Raw genomic sequence first — 20934 nt, forward strand, 5'->3', positions numbered from 1 at the left:
GTACAAATCCTTGAGGAGTAGATCTTGCTATTAGATCTAAGGTTTTTGGGGCATTTGGATTATTCTTAAGAAGACTAACTTGGTAGGAGACCAATTTAGTATAAACCCATTGTAAGAATGACTAAATTATTCCTTTTATTTATATTGTTATGCATGCATAAGTTCCTTTAAGTTTTATGACTAAACTTATAAACACTTAGTTATTAGAGAGTCTAATAAGATATATACGAATCCTACAGGATGTATGCGGTGTTGCTGCTCATTGCTAAAGGTAGGTTTTCCTACTTAGTACTATTGATTGATTGTTTTGTGTGGTGTGTAACATCGTTGATTGTGTGATAGTATTATTGTGTTTGTGTATAGGGTGCGTCCCTGGCTGAGTGGAGTCAACATCGGGAATGGCTACACGGTCTTGATTCGCCCCTTGTGGTTCCCGTCACAAGGGGGATGTGCACATTAATGGACATGGGTTATTCGCTCGATGGAGCTGAGCGGGGCTTAGGTGGGAAACGCTACGGTCCCCCACTGGCGGTGTGGAATATCTGTTGCGATGAATATTCTGGTAGGACTTTACCTTCGGGTTAGTCAGATGATTGATGGATGATTGGAGTTGGAGATGGATGTGTATATGTTGTACCTTGTGTGTTTTCTTCAGCTACTGACCCTGTGTGGTTTTGCTTTTCTTTCTTTCTTTCTTGTTATGTGTCTGCCGTGATCTATTATAGTGAGCAATCAGTCTTTGCAGGTGTTGATATCTGGACCTTAGCTGGGTGCGTTGGAGGGACGAGTCTTTCACCGAGTCTTGGCACGAAGTAGTATCACCATAGTTTATAGTTGTTGTTGATCAGTTACATCTTTTCTTCTGTTAAGTTAAACCTGTAATAAACTTAAATAGTTCTTTTATTGACGTTATGATATATACTATCCCTCGGGCAACCGAGGTGGTAATGCCTGTATCTTCTAGGGATGGTCTTGTTAAGGCTACTTGGTAGATATGGGTGATACATAATATGTGGTTACGACTTGTTGTTAATAGGTTATATGTATGAACTAGCTATTTGGTATTATGTGTGCATGTGTGCATTACTTCCATGTACCATTTGCCTTGCCGTCACCGTTACCTAGGGACGTGAACTGCGAGGACAAAGTTCTTTTAAGGGAGGGTGGACTTTGTTTTGGTTGTTTTGGAGAATAAACAAAAGGCGTGTATGTTTATGGGGATGTAGTTATTGTTACGTGGACATGTCGAGAAGTGGTTGTCAGTGAGAATATACTAGGTGTAAGTTGTAACCTTTTTATGTAGCGATACTTACCTTGCTATAGTTCGTGTCTCGTATATGGTGTTGGGCGAACTTCGGGGACGAAGTTCAATTTAAGAGGGGAAGAGTGCAATACCCGCCTCTTTAGGGGACCTCCTAAGTCTAAAGAACCATATTGGGGGACAATGATAGACTTGGTAGACAAACCTGACTCAGTTACTCAACCTTATAGGGTTAACTCATCCGAGTATGGTAAGTACTCGACCGAGTAAGTTCTACTCCGTCGAGTTAGGATGGCACTGAGTCGAGTCGATTTGGTCCAGCGGTTATTTTATTAAGATCGTGAAACGAGACTTATATAATTCATTTTCTCATTTGTTTCATTTCTAAAACCTAAATCAGACTCTCTCTATCTCCCCTCTCATTTTCCCTACCTTCCTATGATTTCATTTTGCCTAGAAGACTTGCGTGGGAACGGGTTTAGCAAGTCAGAATATAACCTCCGTCGGTAACCCATTAGCAACGTAAGGCGCTATCACCATCTTGATAACTTTTACAGTGGTATCGTTATTGGTGAGTCGTGATAGGGTCTTATTCATTGTTGTAGGTGATGACTGGTATCGTTATTGGTGAGCCGTGATAGGGTCTTATTCATTGTTGTAGGTGACGACGTTGGTATCGTGTTGACATATGTGTGATTGACAATGCTTGCATGAAGATTCGCTAGAGTTAAGGTTTCCATACTCAGTACAGTTTGCGATTGATTGTATTGTTGTGATTGTTTGTCCTTGTGATTATATTATCGTGGTTTTTGAGATGGTTGGATGTTGGAGGAGTGGAGATGGATATTGTGGAGCCATGTCAGGAGATGGTTTCACCCCCATGTTTCGCCCCTAGTGACTCCCGTCACAAGGGGGATGTCCACATTAATGAGCTGGGTTTGCTCGTTACGATGAGCGGAGATTGTGATGTTCAGTGATGCGGTCTCTCATCGGCTGGGATGGGTTACCTGTGGTGATGGGAACCCAGTTACTCGTTGCGATAAGAGCCATTGGTTACTACGGAGATCGGAGTTGGTGGAGGTCGTTATTGTTGTGTATACTTGTGATGTTTTTATTGTACCTTATTGTTCCTATATATTTTCATTATGTTCTGTTGTTGACTTGTGTGGTGTGTCTTGTTTTCCTTTCTGCTATGTGTCTGCGGTGATCCATTTGATATTGCCGGGAAATGGTGAGCAGGTAGTCTTATCAGGTGTTGATGGTTGCTAAGAGCTCTGGCTGGGGTCCTTAGAGGGAGCGAGTCACTACTGGGTTCCACCTAGTTCAGACTATGCTAGTTTTGGTTTACTTGTATCTTCCGCTATTAGTTTTCGTTTGGTCTTGAGTTGTAGTTAGTATTCTTTCTTATTGAGTTAATAAAGTTGTAATCGTTCTTTCATTGTCAATTTTATATGTACTACCTCGAGCATCCGGGATGGTAGCTTCCTCATTTACTATGGAAGGTCTGGCCAAAGGCTCTTTGGTAAATGGGGGTTTTACAAACACTTCATTAAAGCCTCTAATTAACCTTAATCTTGTAGCCACTATATATACCCACTTTGTAATTATTTTAGGGTTATGCTTTAAAAGTCCTCTTAGAGGAGGCTAACCTCTCTTAGATTAGATTAGATTACTCTTTAATCTTTCCACAAAGCACATTCATCTTTCAATAATTGTTCTTTCATTTTGCTCTTCAATAGTTTACTTCTTGGATTTCTTGGGTATGTATTTGAAAACTATGTGACAAGTTTTTATGCAAGGATCCTTCTTTATTTATGTTCATCTATACTTTCCAAGTTGGTACATGTCTTATCTCTCTTTAATCCTTTGTTCTTACTTGTTCTATTTCATCATGATTTGTTTTGATTACTTGTTTGTTGTTGTTTATATCCTTCTTGCTATGATTAGTGAGTAGTGATCTTGCTAGGGTTAATGGGGGAGTAGGGGGATGATTAAAGGGTGAATCTATGTTTGTTAAGTCTATCAAAATGGATTAATTGTTGTGGTTTCAACTAGTGCATATTAAGTGTTTGATGAAATGCTCTTGTTTGACAAACTTTATGAATCTCTATCTATTCAACACTCCTATAAGATCGAGAGTCTTAGGAGTTGTTAGACCATGCATTATGTTGGTGGGTAGAATGAGAGTACGCGAGAGCTAACCCGACTCGACCTAGATAGGGCCGTAAGATCGAGAGCCTCGGTTCATAGTTCGATTACAACATTAACCCAATTTAGATCCACATGTGTTGAAATCCTTGATTACTCCTATGAACGTATCCATGACACCCTAGTGTTTTTAATCAATTGTTTACATCTCCTATTTTCAATATTTGCATTAGTTTACGTTTCATTAGTTTAGCATTATAAACCCAAAAACCCATATAATTGTGGCACATGTACATATTAAAATCGATAGACTTAGAACCCAAAATACACCGTCCCGTGAATCGACCTCAACCTACCTACTTACTAGTTGTTTGTTGAGATTATTAAAGTGTTTGATTGAGCGTGACGACTAAGATCAACATCACTATCCCGTGCAAGCATCCCGTAAAATAACAATTTCCAAAGCTAACACCAGTAAGATCTACGCACATATACGAATGATAACTACATTGGCCATAACAGGCCCACCAATGAGAGAGAAAAATGGTTGACAAGCATGTGGCGATATGTGTATTCCAAAAAGCGAAGTAAAGACAAACTCAAACTCGTAAAAATAGTTTAATCTACACTAGCACCAAAACAAGACTCAAGACACCACCAAACTCAACTCAATACACTAACCAATATCATCACTTTCTCGGACTGAGTATAAACTAATACAATTCTAATTTAACAGCCAATATACATCTGTCTTACATTTAGAGTAGTGTGCACGCCCATCAACCTAACAGAGAACTAATAACGAGGGTCGTGATCAATTATCACGCATAATATCTAAGATATTATGCTTGTAAATATTAGCATAATATTCGGTATTATATTATATATCTCGTAAATATTTAGTATATCGTAACTAGCTCGTTTTAGGCCTTATTTCTCGGGATTTGGTTAGCTACCATTCCTATTTTGTAGCATGTGAATATTGTATAAAAGAGGAACGACGTATGAATGAAACACACAACAAAACTTTCACAAACTCTTCTTTCTGTTCTTCATTTTACTATATGGTATCGTGAGCAAGGTTATTCTTGCGATTTTTTTTCTTCTTTTCTTCGATCTTTCACAATGGTTGACGATAAGTCGATTGGTGGTGAAGGGAATAGTACTAGTCACACTGTTAATCCCGTTTATGCTCTCTCGAACCAGGATGGAACGGGGGCACGCATAACACACGTTGTATTAACCGGTCCGAAAACCTATGCCGAGTGGGCAAAGGGATTTCGTGTTGCGTTAGGGGCCAAGCAAAAGTTTGGATTTATCGATGGCACTCTCAAACACAAGCCTTCCAATCCGAAAGACCATAAGGATTGGGTGGCTGTTAATTACACTATTATCGCATGGATTTTTAATACAATCGATTCTAATATTCGTCCGTCGATTTCTTATCGTGACACTGCTTTTGATCTTTGGGAGGATATTCGAAAACGTTTCTCGGTGGCAAAAGACATCAAGATTTATCAAGTTCAAAGCAATCTTGCCGAGTGCAAACAAAAGCCCGGTGAGTCTTTGATGGATTATTTTGGTCGAATGAAATCATTATGGGACGACATCAATGATTATGATGTCTTGCCCGTTTGTGACTGTTGCTCGAATTGCGATTTGCAAGGACTTATTCGCAAACGCAGGGAGATAGAGCAGGTACGAGGCTTTCTTATGGGGCTTGATCCGATTTATGCTACGGTTCGATCAAGCATACTCGGGTCTCCTCCATTACCGGATATACATGTTGTATATTCTCGGCTTGCCCAGGAAGAAAATATCCATGCTATTGCCCAGGCTCGTGAGGACTCTGTTTCGTCAATGGCTTGTGCGGTCTTAGGTGGGGGCAGGGGGCAACAGGCGAAAACCGAAGGGGCCTCTCGTCCTTGTTTCAAATGCACGCATTGCAATAAGGACGGTCACACCGTTAGTCGCTGCTGGGAGAAACACGGGTTTCCAGTCGGTCATCCGCGACATGTTCCCAAAACAGGGGAGCCATCTTCTTCCAATTCCTCTGCCAAAGCAAATGCAATTTTGGGTGAGCCCACTGTTGTTACTAACATGGTCCGTTTAACTGGTAAGCCCTCTTCTACTTGGATAATTGATACGGGTGCTTCCACACATGTTTGTTATGATGAAACGTTATTTACATCCCGTGTCAATATCGCTCCTATTTCGATTGGCTTACCTACTGGTGCAAGTGTCTCGGCTATGCAAGCCGGGACGGTTCGGCTCAATGATAAATTATTTCTTTACAATGTTTTGCTGGTTCCGTCTTTTACTTGTAACCTCCTTTCGGTCTCTCAGCTTTTGTCCACACAAGACTTGAGTGTTCAATTTACTAAGTCTAAATGTTTGATACAGGACCATGCCTTGACGACGATTGGAGTGGGTGATTCTTCGAATGGGCTTTTCTACCTGACTATGACGGAACCTACTCGTGTTAATGTTGTTTCTGGACAAGATACTGATGAGTTGTGGCATCAACGTTTGGGACATCCGTCTACTCGGGTTATGAAGCACATTCCTTCCTTTAGTTTGCATTCTGATTTTCGAATTGTGATATTTGTTTTCGAGCTAAACAAACTCGTACTCCTTTTTCGTTGAGTGATAATAAGGCTGATTGTTTATTTGATTTAATTCATTGTGATGTTTGGGGACCGTATCATCCTAATCGTGCTTGTGATTCGCGGTTTTTTTCTTTCTATTGTGGATGATTTTTCCCGTTGTGTTTGGGTTTATTTAATGAAAACTAAGGACGAAGTACCTACCCTTATGCGTAATTTTTTCTCGCAAATTGCCCGACAATTTAACGGCTATGTGAAAATTTTTAGGAGTGATAATGGGACGGAATTTCGAGGTCTTCTTCCTTATTTCCGAGAGCATGGTATTATTTTTCAGACTTCTATGGTTAAAACACCCCAACAAAATGCCCGAGTCGAAAGAAAACATCGACACATCTTGAATGTAGCTCGTGCCCTCCGTTTTCAAAGTTCCTTGCCTATTGATTTTTGGGGTGAATGTGTGCTCACAGCGGCTCATTTAATTAATCGAACTCCTACTCGAATTTTGCACCATAAGACACCCTATGAATTAGTTTTTGGCAAACTTCCTGACATGAGTTTAATGCGTGTGTTCGGGTGTTTATGCTATGCTAAGAATATTTATGCCCGTGACAAATTTGATTCCCGTAGTCGTCGTTGTATTTTTCTTGGGTATCCTTTTGGCAAAAAAGGTTGGCACTTATATGATCTTGAGATGGGTGATTATTTCCAATCCCGTGATGTTCGTTTTATAGAAAATCAATCTCCCTTTGCCTCTCCTGAGCTTAGCTCGGACATTAGCCTGAACGACCCTTTTGTGGAGCCGGATGGTGGCTCTTTGTTTATTGCCGAGGAGGGACCTGTTTCTACCGTGGGGGAAGGCCTGATAACCCACGGGTTGAAGCCGAAACCGCTTCAAACCAGCCGCAGCAGGGTCCTCAGTCAGGGGGGGAGTCCACGACGCATGACTTGGTTCACTCCCCTGTCACTGGTTCGTCCCCTGATAACCAGTCGAACCCGCTTTCGAGTGAGCAGCCGGATAGTTCTCCTGCAATTTCTGTTCAGACAGAGGGTAATGAGAGTACCTCTACAGCGCATATTGATAATTCGAGCTCGAATGGTTCGGGTACTGATGACAGCAACGAAATGGGTAAAGGGAAGAGAACAAAATTTGACAACTCTCGTCATAAAGATTTTGTAAGTTGGGACAAGTTAAAGAAACACATTAACACTACTTTGGTTCCGTCAAGCCCGTCACCCACTACCAAGCATGTCACAGGTACTCCTTATCCCATTGCTAATTATATTACTTGTACGAATTTTTCGATTGCCCATCAAAAGTTTATTGCAGCTATCTCAAATGATACGGAACCCACTTCATTTAAAGAAGCCATACGAGATCCGAAATTGAAACAAGCCATGGAGGAAGAAATTGCTGCTCTTGAGGCTAACAATACGTGGTCTATTGTGGATTTGCCATCACATAAGACCGCAATTGGATGTATGTGGGTTTATAAAATCAAACGACAGTCGGATGGGTCGATTGAGCGATATAAAGCTCGATTGGTTGTGTTTGGAAATCATCAGCAGGAAGGCATTGATTTTGCCGAAACATTTGCACCCACAGTAAAAATGGTAACGGTTCGTACATTTTTTACAGTTGCAGCCATCAATAATTGGGAGCTCCATCAGATGGATGTTAAAAATGCTTTCCTTCACGGGGATTTGGAAGAGGAAGTGTACATGCGACTTCCACCTGGTTTCAGTCATGGTTTGCAAGGTAAAGTGTGTCGTCTTCATAAGTCCTTATATGGCCTCAGACACTCACCTCGATGCTGGTATGCTAAACTTGCCACCGCTTTATGTGATTATGGTTTTTCACATAGTCCCTGTGATCATTCTTTATTTGTTTATCGCAAGGATGATATTTTTATCAATATCCTTGTTTATGTTGACGACTTGGTTATTGCTGGGAATAACGGTGTTGCTATTCAACAATTTAAAACTTATTTAAGCCAATGCTTCCGTATGAAAGACTTGGGAAAACTGAAATATTTTTTGGGTCTTGAGGTGGCTCGTAATTCCAGAGGCATTTTTTTGTGTCAACGTAAGTATACTCTTGATTTATTGACGGAAACTGGTCTTCTTAGTTCTAAACCTGCTTCCGTTCCCATGGAAGAAAAACATGAGCTTGCTTTACAAGTGGAACCATTATTTTCTGAACCCACGGAGTATTGTCGTTTAGTTGGCAAGCTTATTTACCTCACTCTTACTCGCCCTGAGATTACCTATGCTGTTCATATCCTTTCTCAATTCATGCAAGCTCCGACTCAAACACACTGGGACGCCGTTATTCGTGTGGTACGATATCTCAAAGGAAATCCGGGGCAAGGTATTTTACTACGAGCCGATACGTCTATGACACTCGAAGCTTATTATGATGCTGATTATGATAATTGTCCTATTACTCGTCGTTCTGTGTCTGCCTATTTTGTTTTCCTTGGCGGTTCCCCGATTTCTTGGAAGACAAATGATGTGACCATAATTGGCGCATATTTAGCCCCCGAATTACCCTTGTTTCCCTGCTTTTTAGTGCTTATTTGGGCCATTTCTTATCTTTAGTTCTTTGTTTTGCATATTCTTTGAGATTTTGATCCCTTGGTAGGAAAGGAGTAAGAATCTTGCATTTTCATGGCAAATCGAGACTAAATTGATCAAATTCAATGACCAAGCATCAAGGAGAGACAAGATTAGAAGGCCTTTGTACATATCTTAGTAGAAGAGCAATGTTGAGAAAAGATCCTTGAGTCCCCAAGGAAATCCCCAAGGAATTTATGAAGAAAAGGGAAGAAAAGAAGAAGTTACCACGCTGATCGACAATCCGAGCGGATTGTCAACAATCCGCCCGTCCCCGCCCTTGCACAATCCGAAGCGTCCCAGCTGAATCCGCTCGGATTCCCCCTCAAAGAATCCGCCCGGATTCCCCCGAATCCGCTCGGATTCCATCGCCCAAATCCGGCCGTCCCGACTGAATCCGCCCCGGATTCCTTCACAAAGACGGGTTGTCTTCTTCAAGCTACGAAAAAAGAAGCCCTTCTCTCCAAAAATACCGGCTTCTCCTTGCTCAACTTAAAAAGTGTAATTACTAGTTTAGCCCTTAGTTAACCCTAATGCATCCTCCCTAATTTTCACTATAAATACCCCATTAGTCTAATTAGAGGAGCATGTTCTTCTTATCAATAATTAGTGTAGTTAATATCAATCAAATCTCTCTTCAATATTGTAATCAAGTATTAATCAAGTTTTAATCCAAGTTTTAGTTCTTTAATCTCTCTTTTGTTCATCCTTTATTTTGGGTAATTGAAGATTATTTGGGTTATTATTGGGAGATTGACAATCTATCAATCTAGCATTCAAGTACTTCTATTATTCTTGCTTTATTATTGGAATCATTAGTAGGTATAATCTCTTAATCCCTTTTTAATTATTGTTAATTACTTTCATTTATTCATCATGTTTCATATTGTTGGTATGATTGACAACCTTGCTAGCATGATCAACATGATAATGAGTGAGTAGTCTCTTAGCTAGGGTTAATGGGTGATTAGGGGAAACCAACATGGGGAATGATTCATGCTTAAATTAATATGCTTTCATATCTTATTTGCTTGCTTGTTTTGATCTCAACTCATGCACATGTTATATTTGATGAAATGCTAAGCCTATGAATCCTTGCATTTACTATCATCTCCTATCTTTTCAATGAGACTTGTAAGACATAACCCAACTCGAGTCTCATTAGACCATGCATGTTGTTGAGTAGGGAAGATTAAGTCGACTTGTAGGTGTTGTACAATCTAATCGATTCGGCTCCGGGACCCAAACATTCCTATGATTGTAAGATATAACCCAACTCAATCCATCACAACAATAATTGCTTGCTTATAATTTGAGAACATGTTTGTATGATCATATCCCATGATTCCCCTATGATCCCATGACACCCTAGTGCCTTTAATCAATTGTTTACACCCCTTTTTATTCATCTTGCTTGTTTATTTTCATTGTTATTTTAGTTTAGTAACCTTCTACATCAACCCAATTTGTGACACCCCTTAGACACCGCTAGTTACAATAGAAATCTCATTTCAACTCCCGTCCCTTGGGATCCGACCTTTACTTGCCTCTTTACTAATTGTAGAGTTGCTTGTTAAGCTATAAATTGTGTTTTGATTCGACCGTGACCAACGACCACATCTATTTACTTGTGAATACTTAGCGGGATCGCATCAAAAATGGCGCCGTTGCCGGGGACGGTGTTTGTTTGATTTAGATTTCCTTTTTGTTATTAGTTGTGTCTTTCTTCACCTTGAGGAAGTAACACTCCTCAAGGTTTGTTCTAATCATTTTTCAAGTCGTTTGATATTTTGCGAGATGGATTTCATAGACTGTTTTGTAGAGGACCACTTGAGTATCCCTTACTTCAAGGATCCCATGCAAGCACTAGAAGCCTTAGAAGCAAGTGAGGCTAAGAGCATGTATTGGGAGTTGGAGTTGGATCTCTTCGAGGCCGCTCTAGCTAACAAGGAACTTACTCATGCACAATCCGAATTGGTGCATAATATTCTAGTAGAATCATGTCAACCCATAGAGGATGAGCAATCCATCCTAGAGGATATCTTGCAAACTCAAGATCAAGAGGAACCCATCATGGGATTTGAATATGATGAGGTTGATGAAAGTGAAGTTGAGTATGCTATGAGAATGGAATGTCTAATGGAGATGGAGCAAATTCTCAATGAAACTCCAAAGGAAGAAAGTAAGGTACAAACTCCTACTTTGAAACCCCTTCCCCCAAATTTGAAATATGCTTACCTTGATGAATCAAAGACCAAACCCGTGATTGTTAATGATAGACTTGATGATGACCAATTGGGAAAATTGCTTGATGTGTTGAAACAACATGAGAAGGCTATAGGTTATAGTCTAGATGACCTTAAGGGGATAAGTCCCGACTTTTGCATGCATAGAATTCATCTAGAGGACGACCATAGACCTACCATTCAACCCCAAAGAAGATTGAACCCCCACATACAAGAAGTTGTCAAAGGAGAGGTCATGAAATTACTTGATGCGGGAATCATATATCCCATATCGGATTCTTTGTGGGTTAGCCCCGTTCAAGTGGTACCTAAGAAAGGAGGTACCACGGTAGTGACAAATGAAAAGAATGAATTAATACCCACAAGAATGATCACCGGTTGGCGTATGTGCATTGACTACCAGAAATTAAACTCCGCAACAAGAAAAGATCACTTCCCCTTACCATTCATTGACCAAATGCTTGAGAGGTTAGCCTCTAACAAATTCTTTTGTTACCTTGACGGGTATTTGGGATTCTTCCAAATCCCTATACACCCGGATGACCAACATAAGACCACCTTCACGTGCCCTTATGGCACTTTTGCATATAGGAGGATGCCTTTTGGATTATGTAATGCCCCCGCTACTTTCCAAAGATGCATGATGAGTGTCTTCTCCGATTACCTAGAGACCATAATGGAAGTTTTTATGGATGATTTTAGTGTTTATGGAAAGGACTTTGACTCATGCTTGCATAATCTTTCTCTTGTATTGCAAAAATGTGAAGATGTTAGTCTTGTTTTAAATTGGGAAAAGTGTCATTTCATGGTCAATGAAGGAATTGTTTTGGGTCACTTGATTTCGGAAAAGGGCATCGAGGTCGATAAAGCTAAAGTTGAGGTGATAGAGAAACTCCCACCTCCCGTGAATGTTAGAGGGGTGAGAAGATTTCTCGGTCACGTGGGTTTTTATCGTCGTTTCATAAAAGATTTTTCGAAAATAGCAAAACCCCTCACTCAACTTTTGCTTAAAGATGCCCAATTCCAATTCTTCGACGAGTGTGTTGAAGCTTTTAATAGAATCAAAGAAGCATTAATCTCGGCACCAATCATTCAACCCCCGAATTGGGAGTTACCTTTCGAGATTATGTGTGATGCTAGCAACTACGCCGTTGGAGCGGTTCTTGGCCAACGGGTAGGGAGAGCTCTTCATGCCATCTATTATATAAGCAAAACCCTCGACCCTTCTCAAGTAAATTATGATACAACCGAAAAGGAGCTTCTTGCCATTGTATATGCTTTGGATAAATTCCGTTCCTACTTGCTTGGATCCAAGGTGATTGTATTTTCGGATCACCGTGCTCTTCGACATCTCTTGATAAAGAAGGAGGCAAAACCAAGATTGTTGAGATGGATTTTGCTTCTTCAAGAATTTGATTTGGAAATAAGAGACAAGAAAGGAGCCGAGAATGTAGTGGCGGATCACTTGTCAAGAATCCGGTTTCATGATGAAAATGGAGAAACCCCGATCAATGACTCATTTCCCGACGATATTTTGATGGCTATTCAAACACAACTTGAAAGGCACATCACCCCATGGTTTGCCGATTATGCCAATTATATTGTTGGAAAAGTGCTCCCTCCAAACTTGAACCACAACCAAAGGAAGAGATTCCTATTCGAAGTGAAGAGGTACTTTTGGGATGACCCAAACCTCTACAAGGAGTGTAGTGATGGGCTCTACCGGATATGCATCCCTCAATGGGAAATCCAAGGAATCTTGGAAGGATGTCATTCATCACCCTATGGTGGGCACCATGGAGCAAGGAGAACCGTTGCAAAAATTCTCCAATCGGGCTTCTATTGGCCTACAATGTTTCAAGATACAAGAGAGTTCATCATTCATTGCGATGCTTGTCAAAGAACGGGGAATATATCTTGGAGGAACGAAATGCCACAAAGAGGCATCCTAGAGGTAGAAATCTTCGACGTTTGGGGAATTGACTACCAAGGGCCCTTTGTGACATCCAATGGGAACAAGTACATCCTTGTGGCCGTCGATTATGTTTCTAAGTGGGTGGAGGCAATTGCCACCCCAAATGATGATGCGAAAACGGTCACCAAGCTTTTCAAGAAGATAATTTTCCCAAGATTTGGAGTTCCTAGAGCAATCATTAGTGATGGAGGAACACATTTCCATGAGAAAAAGCTTGCATCCCTTCTGACCAAATATGGTGTTCAACATCGAACCGGCTTGGGGTATCATCCTCAAACAAGCGGTCAAGTGGAAATTTCAAATAGAGAGATCAAGCAAATCCTTGAAAAAGTTGTGAACAAGACTCGGAAAGATTGGAGCACAAAGCTTGATGATGCTCTTTGGGCTTACAGGACGGCCTACAAGACTCCCATAGGAGCCTCACCCTACAAGCTTGTATATGGAAAAGCATGTCATTTGCCAATTGAATTGGAGTACGAAGCTTATTGGGCAATCCGAGCACTCAATCTTGATCTCAAATTAAGCGGTCAAAGGAGGATGATTCAAATCCAAGAGTTGGAAGAATTCCGACTACAATCCTATGAGAATGCAAAGATTTACAAAGAAAGAACAAAACTACTTCATGACAAAAGAATTCGACAAAAGGCCTTGCACAAGGGAGACAAAGTCCTTCTATTCAATTCCCGCTACCGACTCTTTCCGGGAAAGTTGAACTCTAGATGGATGGGTCCTTATGTGATAACCGAAGTTGGGAAATATGGAGATTTCGAACTCAAGGCCGAAGATGGAAGCAAGTTCAAGGTAAATGGTCAAAGGTTGAAGCCATACTATGAAGGAGCATTCATTGGAGAGGTCGAGGCTACCTACCTCAGGCCTCCTCCCCCTTGAAAGGACCATCTAAGGGAGATTTTGGTGGAGTCCTCCCTAAACCACCACTTGTAAATATACTAACCCTCTAACTTGTATTTATTTATTGCATTCATTTTAATAAGTAGCATAGACTCTTTTCATGAGCGTAAGTGAGGGAGGGTCACTAATGAGTTTTTGAATGAAGGAAGGAACAAATGCCCAAGTGTGGGGATGCATCTAAAAAAAAAGGGAAAAGAAGTCAAAACTCGCAGCCATAATCCGTGCGGATTCCAGAGAATCCGGCCGTCTTGTCAGAATCCGGGCGTATAGGGTAGAAACCGTACGTCCAGCTACGCTGAGAAATTGAAGATTTCGGATCGAGGTCAAATCCGAGCGTCCTGTGAAGAATCCGTACGTCTTGAAGAATCCGGCCGGATCTGAAGAAAGACGCCCGTCTTTTCACCTATGCATTTCAAGGAAAAATCTCTGTACTAGAATCCGCCCGTCTTCTCAAAAAGACGCCCGTCCGACCTTGAAAGAATCCGAGCGTCTTATGCTCGGGACGCCCGTCTTGTGGCGTCAAAATTTTGGGATTTTACTCTGTGGCAGAATCCGGGCGTATTGCCCAGAATCCGCCCGTCCCGTGAAGAGAGAATCCGAGCGTCTTCGCTATAAATCCGCTCGTCTTCTCGCTATTTTTCAACCCGACTTTTTCCAATTAAAATTCCACCCCACCACACATACTTTGACACATCACTATTCCTTCCACTTACCCTATAAAACCCACCTCCTTATGACTCCCATACATATCCAAATCACTCTCTTTACCCTCAAAATTAAAAATCACCAATTTTCTAGGGTTTCCAATTCTCAATCAACAAGGAACATCCTTAGCAATCTTCAAATCAAAAGAACCCAACAAAAGAAGCAAGAATGGCACCGAGGAGATCCTCCTTTAGAAGTGCAAGAAGACCAAGGATGGTGGGAAGTTCCTCTACCTCACATCTCAACACCATTAGAAGGGAACATGTAGAGATTGTAGATCTCACAAGGCTCGATGATTTCTCGAATGTGGAATTCCTTGATAATGTGCAGCGATTGGTCTTCCACCGACTCTTAAGTAAGAATATTCTTCCCACTAAATTTCTTTGTCATGATACCTTAAGAAAGCTTGGAATTTTTCACCAAGTAGAAGCACTCTTTGAGGTTTTTGGTCTTTCGACTCTCTTTCGCATGTATGAACCAACCTATCGGTCCCTTGTGCTAGAATTCTTAAGCTTTTTGAAGATTACAACCGTAAACAAAGTGATATGCATAGAGTTTAGGTTGGAAAATGTTTCTAGGATGATGACCCTTGTCGAGTTTGCCAATGTATTCGGACTTGATGTCTCGCCTACCCGAACATCAAAACCCAAAAAGTATAATGTCGCACCATTGTGGAGGGCCATGACGGGCCGGGATTTCATTCTTACCAAGGAATGCCTTGCTTTTCACATCCAAAACCCGATCTTGAGGCTTACATATCGATTTCTTTCGGGTACCCTCTTCGCCCGCCGAGATCCGGCCATCGTCAACCAATTGGACCTTGTATTCATCGAATCATACCTCAACATTCAAGGGAGAGATAGGTATCACTTCAATGCACCTCTAGTTTTGCTAGAGAAGTGGGCAAGGTTTAGAAATGGAGATGATGATGGAATGAAGCACATAGTAAATGGTGGACTCATAACTAGACTTGCAAAGCACTTTAACCCAAGGTTCAATGAGAACAATGAGTACACTCCACTTACGGGGGGAACGAGAATTAATGAAGATCTACTTGTCGTCCAACACCATTGGATAACCCTTGAGGGGGTTGATAAGCGGATAAAGTGGTTGACAAAAGGGAGCGATCCACTCTATCTCCCAATAACCGATCTACCACGGGTCTCCCCAAGAAGAGGATGCTTGTCCCCAATGCCCTCCTACCTCATCCCAAGTCAAACAAGGCAAACTCCACCTCCACAAAATCCACCACCACACCAACAAGAACAACAAACTCAAAATGAGAAGATAAAAGTGCCTCCTTACCCCTTTCCCTACCAACCATATAACCATCCAAAACCCTTCATCCTCCCCCGTGACGACTTTGTCACGGGAATTTTGAAAGATTTACACTACCGTCAATATGAGACCTCCGTGGACACTTATTATGCTCTTTACCCCCAATACTATGAGATGGCTAAAAAAGGACGGATTAGTGAGGAAGGAGCTTTCCCCTCATGGGCTCAAATGGAATTGCTCTTTCCCAACTCGGAGAAGGCTAATGAAGGGGCGAACGGTCGCAAAGGGGAAGAGAGTGGGGATTCTTGTGGAGGTGATACGGTGAAGCTTGAGAGTGAAGATGAATTCATGGATCCAAGTTTAAGTGATGCTTCAAAGGATATTTGGGATAGCGATATAGAGGGAGATGATGCGGATGCCTAGGAGACTACTTCATCACTAGGTGGAGCAAGCATGAGCGGCCACCTAAGTTCAAGTGAAGTTCTCTCATCTCTTCTCTTTATCTTTATTTTTCATGAAAAGAAGTTTGTGTCTTGTCTCTTTGTATTTTATTTCATTTTGATCATTGTTGGTTTAGTCCTAGCAACATCAAAGGACTCACACCTCGGTACCATTGAGGTGTTCTTATCTTATTGTTCCCATTTGTAAAATCCAAAATGACAAACTAGTTTCATGCATAGCATAGTGTGTGCATGAACTATACCCATCGTTGGACATTAGCAATAGTGTCTCACTCGGTTTGGGGAAGTTAATGCATACGCAACGGGAGGTAATCTAAATTATCCTCTCCGTCATAACAAAAACCATGCATCATGTAGTGTAGCTTAGTATAGAATTGCATTTAGTATAGAAATCATGCATCATCTTTGCATAATTTCCATCATTTTGGCCATTGAGGACAATACCCATATTAGTGTGGGGATGGGAATTCTAACATTTAACTCTTATTCAAAAACCCATAAAAATTGAAAAAATTGAAAACCCAAAAACAAGTTCATTTCCTTTGTATATATTGTCTTGTATATATTGTGTTTGTTTTATCCTTGTTCACATTAATTGACTACGCCACATCCGAGACATGAGGATATTGAAGACCGCATGGTATGATCTTTCCAATCTCCTTTTTCCTCTTTATGTTAATGACTATGTGGCTTTATCTTGATTGATGCGGTATAACAATGTGAATCTAGGACTTGCATTTAGATTATATGTCATATTAGTTGGTAGAATCATATGCATTAGGATGTTTATATGTTAGTTGCATCATGGCATGTAGTTGCATGTTAGAAAAATGTTGCGAAACCGTCTACTTCGGAAGCTTGACAAGTGTATATAGGCCCTAGTAGATGCTTTTTATTCTTAAGACTTTGCTTGTTAGAATACTTGTAAAACACCCTAGGATGTGTCATGCTAGTATCCTTTGACCCATGGATTAAGGCCGAGTCAAGAGTACCTTGTGGTGTGATAACTCCTTGGCTACCGTTTATTCCAAGGTGACCCTTGAAACCATGCATACAACCATCATTCATCCATGTTCTACCATATATTTTTGTCATCAAAGGGAATGGGCACAAAAAGAAATCAATTTGAGTTCAATGAAATGAAAAAGTGAAAGAAAGTTTGCAAAAATGCATCAAATGAAAAGAGGAGCAAAAAAATAGAACTCCTAAGCTTCAAATACAAGCCACCCTCGTTACTAATTGGGGTGACTTTGAAAATGTTCAAAAAGAAATGCAAAAAATTTGTCAAGTATTGAAATGCCAAAAATCAAAAAAGAAATGGCAAAGAAAGTGTTCTCAAATGTTATATGCCACAAGAAATTGGGGGGAAAAACAAAAACGAAAGCAAACTCCCAAAGTGAAGCTCAAATATCTATTGATCCCTTTATCCATCATATCCATTTTTGTGCATGGTAGAGAGGGGACGACCCTTCTTCTTGTCTAGGCAAGAGGGGGAATTCCGCGATCCTCCAGTGTTTCTAACACCATAGGGAGTCTACTCTTGACAAAAGCATTTAACGATTGAGGACAAAGGTACCCTAGCTTGACACAACTTGGAGGTGATTTATTGGTATCCTTCTAGGCCTAGTAGTTTGAACAAATTGCATCTATGAAGGATTGTGTACCCTTGAATTGCTTCCCTTGTAGATAATTTCCGCCACTTGATGAGGGAGTGGCTATTCTTTTTGTAGATGCATCCATTATGTGTTTTTGTGTGCTTAATGTTTGGATGTGTCGCCATTTTGGCAAGACCCACCTTGCCTTGCAAGAAGGCATCCTACCTCATGGTCGTCTTGTTGTGAGTTGAAGGGGCGGAGTGAGACCCGCTAATTGTCTCATATCGGCTATATTATTAGGATAGGTTAGTATTGGTCCTAGTCTTTGTCACCTCTTTACTCGGGACGAGCAAAGGTTCGGTTTGGGGATATTTGATGTGACCATAATTGGCGCATATTTAGCCCCCGAATTACCCTTGTTTCCATGCTTTTTAGTGCTTATTTGGGTCATTTCTTATCTTTAGTTCTTTGTTTTGCATATTCATTGAGATTTTGATCCCTTGGTAGGAAAGGAGTAAGAATCTTGCATTTTCATGGCAAATCGAGACTAAATTGATCAAATTTAATGACCAAGCATCAAGGAGAGACAAGATTAGAAGGCCTTTGTACATATCTTAGTAGAAGAGCAATGTTGAGAAAAGATCCTTGAGTCCCCAAGGAAATCCCTAAGGAATTTATGAACAAAAGAAGAAGTTACCACGCTGACTGACAATCCGAGCGGATTGTCAACAATCTGCCCGTATTGCCCTTGCACAATCCGAGCGTCCCAGCTAGAATCCGCTCGGATTCCCCCTCAGCAATCCGCCCGGATTCCCCAGAATCCGCTCGGATTCCATCGCCCAAATCCGGCCGTCCCGACCTGAATCCGCCGGATTCCTTCACAAAGACGGGTTGTCTTCTTCAAGCTACGAAAAGAGAAGCCCTTCTCTCCAAAAATACCGGCTTCTCCTTGCTCAACTTAAAAAGTGTAATTACTAGTTTAGCCCTTAGTTAACCCTAATGCATCCTCCCTAATTTTCACTATAAATACCCCATTAGTCTAATTAGAGGAGCATGTTCTTCTTATCAATAATTAGTGTAGTTAATATCAATCAAATCTCTCTTCAATATTGTAATCAAGTATTAATCAAGTTTTAATCCAAGTTTTAGTTCTTTAATCTCTCTTTTGTTCATCCTTTATTTTGGGTAATTGAAGATTATTTGGGTTATTATTGGGAGATTGACAACCTCTCAATCTAGCATTCAAGTACTTCTATTATTCTTGCTTTATTATTGGAATCATTAGTAGGTATAATCTCTTAATCCCTTTTAATTATTGTTAATTACTTTCATTTATTCATCATGTTTCATATTGTTGGTATGATTGACAACCTTGCTAGCATGATCAACATGATAATGAGTGAGTAGTCTCTTAGCTAGGGTTAATGGGTGATTAGGGGAAACCAACATGGGAATGATTCATGCTTAAATTAATATGCTTTCATATCTTATTTGCTTGCTTGTTTTGATCTCAACTCATGCACATGTTATATTTGATGAAATGCTAAGCCTATGAATCCTTGCATTTACTATCATCTCCTATCTTTTCAATGAGACTTGTAAGACATAACCCAACTCGAGTCTCATTAGACCATGCATGTTGTTGAGTAGGGAAGATTAAGTCGACTTGTAGGTGTTGTACAATCTAATCGATTCGGCTCCGGGACCCAAACATTCCTAGGATTGTAAGATATAACCCAACTCAATCCATCACAACAATAATTGCTTGCTTATAATTTGAGAACATGTTTGTATGATCATATCCCATGATTCCCCTATGATCCCATGACACCCTAGTGCCTTTAATCAATTGTTTACACCCCTTTTTATTCATCTTGCTTGTTTATTTTCATTGTTATTTTAGTTTAGTAACCTTCTACATCAACCCAATTTGTGACACCCCTTAGACACCGCTAGTTACAATAGAAATCTCATTTCAACTCCCGTCCCTTGGGATCCGACCTTTACTTGCCTCTTTACTAATTGTAGAGTTGCTTGTTAAGCTATAAATTGTGTTTTGATTCGACCGTGACCAACGACCACATCTATTTACTTGTGAATACTTAGCGGGATCGCATCAACAAAGAAACAGGCCACCATTTCTCGATCATCCGCGGAGTCTGAGTATCGTGTCATGGCCTCTGCAACTTGTGAAATCCTTTGGCTTAAGGGATCGCTTCGAAGCTTGGGTTTTGAACATTCTTCCGCTGTACCTCTCCATTGTGATAACCAAGCCGCTATTCATATCTCCAATAATCCTGTGTTCCATGAGCGCACGAAACATATAGAGGTTGATTGTCATTTTGTTCGTGACGAGATTATTCGGAAAACCATCGCACCATCTTATGTTACGACTTCAACTCAGCTTGCGGATATCCTTACCAAATCTCTTGGTCGTTCTCAGTTTCACCGATTATTGGGCAAGTTGGGCATTGCCAACCCCCATGCTCCAACTTGAGGGGGGGTATTATGCATAATATCTAAGATATTATGCTTGTAAATATTAGCATAATATTCGGTATTATATTGTATATCTCGTAAATATTTAGCATATCGTAACTTGCTCGTTTTAGGCCTTATTTCTCGGGATTTGGTTAGCTACCATTCCTATTTTGTAGCCTGTGAATATTGTATAAAAGAGGAACGACGTATGAATGAAACACACAATAAAACTTTCACAAACTCTTCTTTCTGTTCTTCATTTTAGTATATCAATCTAACCCTTTACACCTGTCTTTACCAAGATTAATACCCATGACCAAACCTTCGCATCAAATTTACCAAAAACCATCACACAAGACAAAAGTTCACACTTGCATAATTGATATTTACACAACCCTTGACTAATCTACACTGTTCAAGATTAATATAAACACATAAACCAAGACATACACCGTAAGGCATTCATCCTTACCTAACAACACAAATTTCCAAGAAAAAGCTAGTAAAACTCTTATACAAAATCAAGGCCTAATCAACATATACATTATACAATAATTACGGAAGGTTTTTGTAACATCCCCACTTACCCGGCCAAGGTAATCGGAGATGTTCTTCATCTCGGTTTCTCGAGGTAGTGCGTCAAAACTCCAATTGAT

General features: G+C 40.5%; 1 protein-coding gene across 1 annotated transcript; it reads left to right on the top strand.

The window, feature by feature from the left end:
• Nucleotides 1–4534: 4534 nt before the first annotated feature.
• On the top strand, nt 4535–20294 carry LOC141631348 (uncharacterized). Its single transcript, XM_074444033.1, has 3 exons — nt 4535–6037; nt 6793–8526; nt 20007–20294. The coding sequence occupies exons 1-3, from the start codon at nt 4535–4537 to the stop codon at nt 20292–20294; spliced, it is 3525 nt and encodes a 1174-aa protein (XP_074300134.1).
• The last annotated feature ends 640 nt before the right edge of the window (nt 20295–20934 follow it).

Source organism: Silene latifolia, chromosome Y (genome assembly GCF_048544455.1).
Source record: "Silene latifolia isolate original U9 population chromosome Y, ASM4854445v1, whole genome shotgun sequence".
In the NCBI taxonomy this organism is placed as follows: Eukaryota; Viridiplantae; Streptophyta; class Magnoliopsida; order Caryophyllales; family Caryophyllaceae; genus Silene; species Silene latifolia.

Bases quoted from the DNA above. Each gene is read 5' to 3' on its own strand.
- LOC141631348 (XM_074444033.1), top strand. From the start codon at position 4,535: ATGGTTGACGATAAGTCGATTGGTGGTGAAGGGAATAGTACTAGTCAC. The intron at 6,038-6,792 runs GTACTCCTTTTT...CTCGGACATTAG, and splicing joins TTTTCGAGCTAAACAAACTC to CCTGAACGACCCTTTTGTGG. The intron at 8,527-20,006 runs GTGACCATAATT...CTTTGGCTTAAG, and splicing joins TTTCTTGGAAGACAAATGAT to GGATCGCTTCGAAGCTTGGG.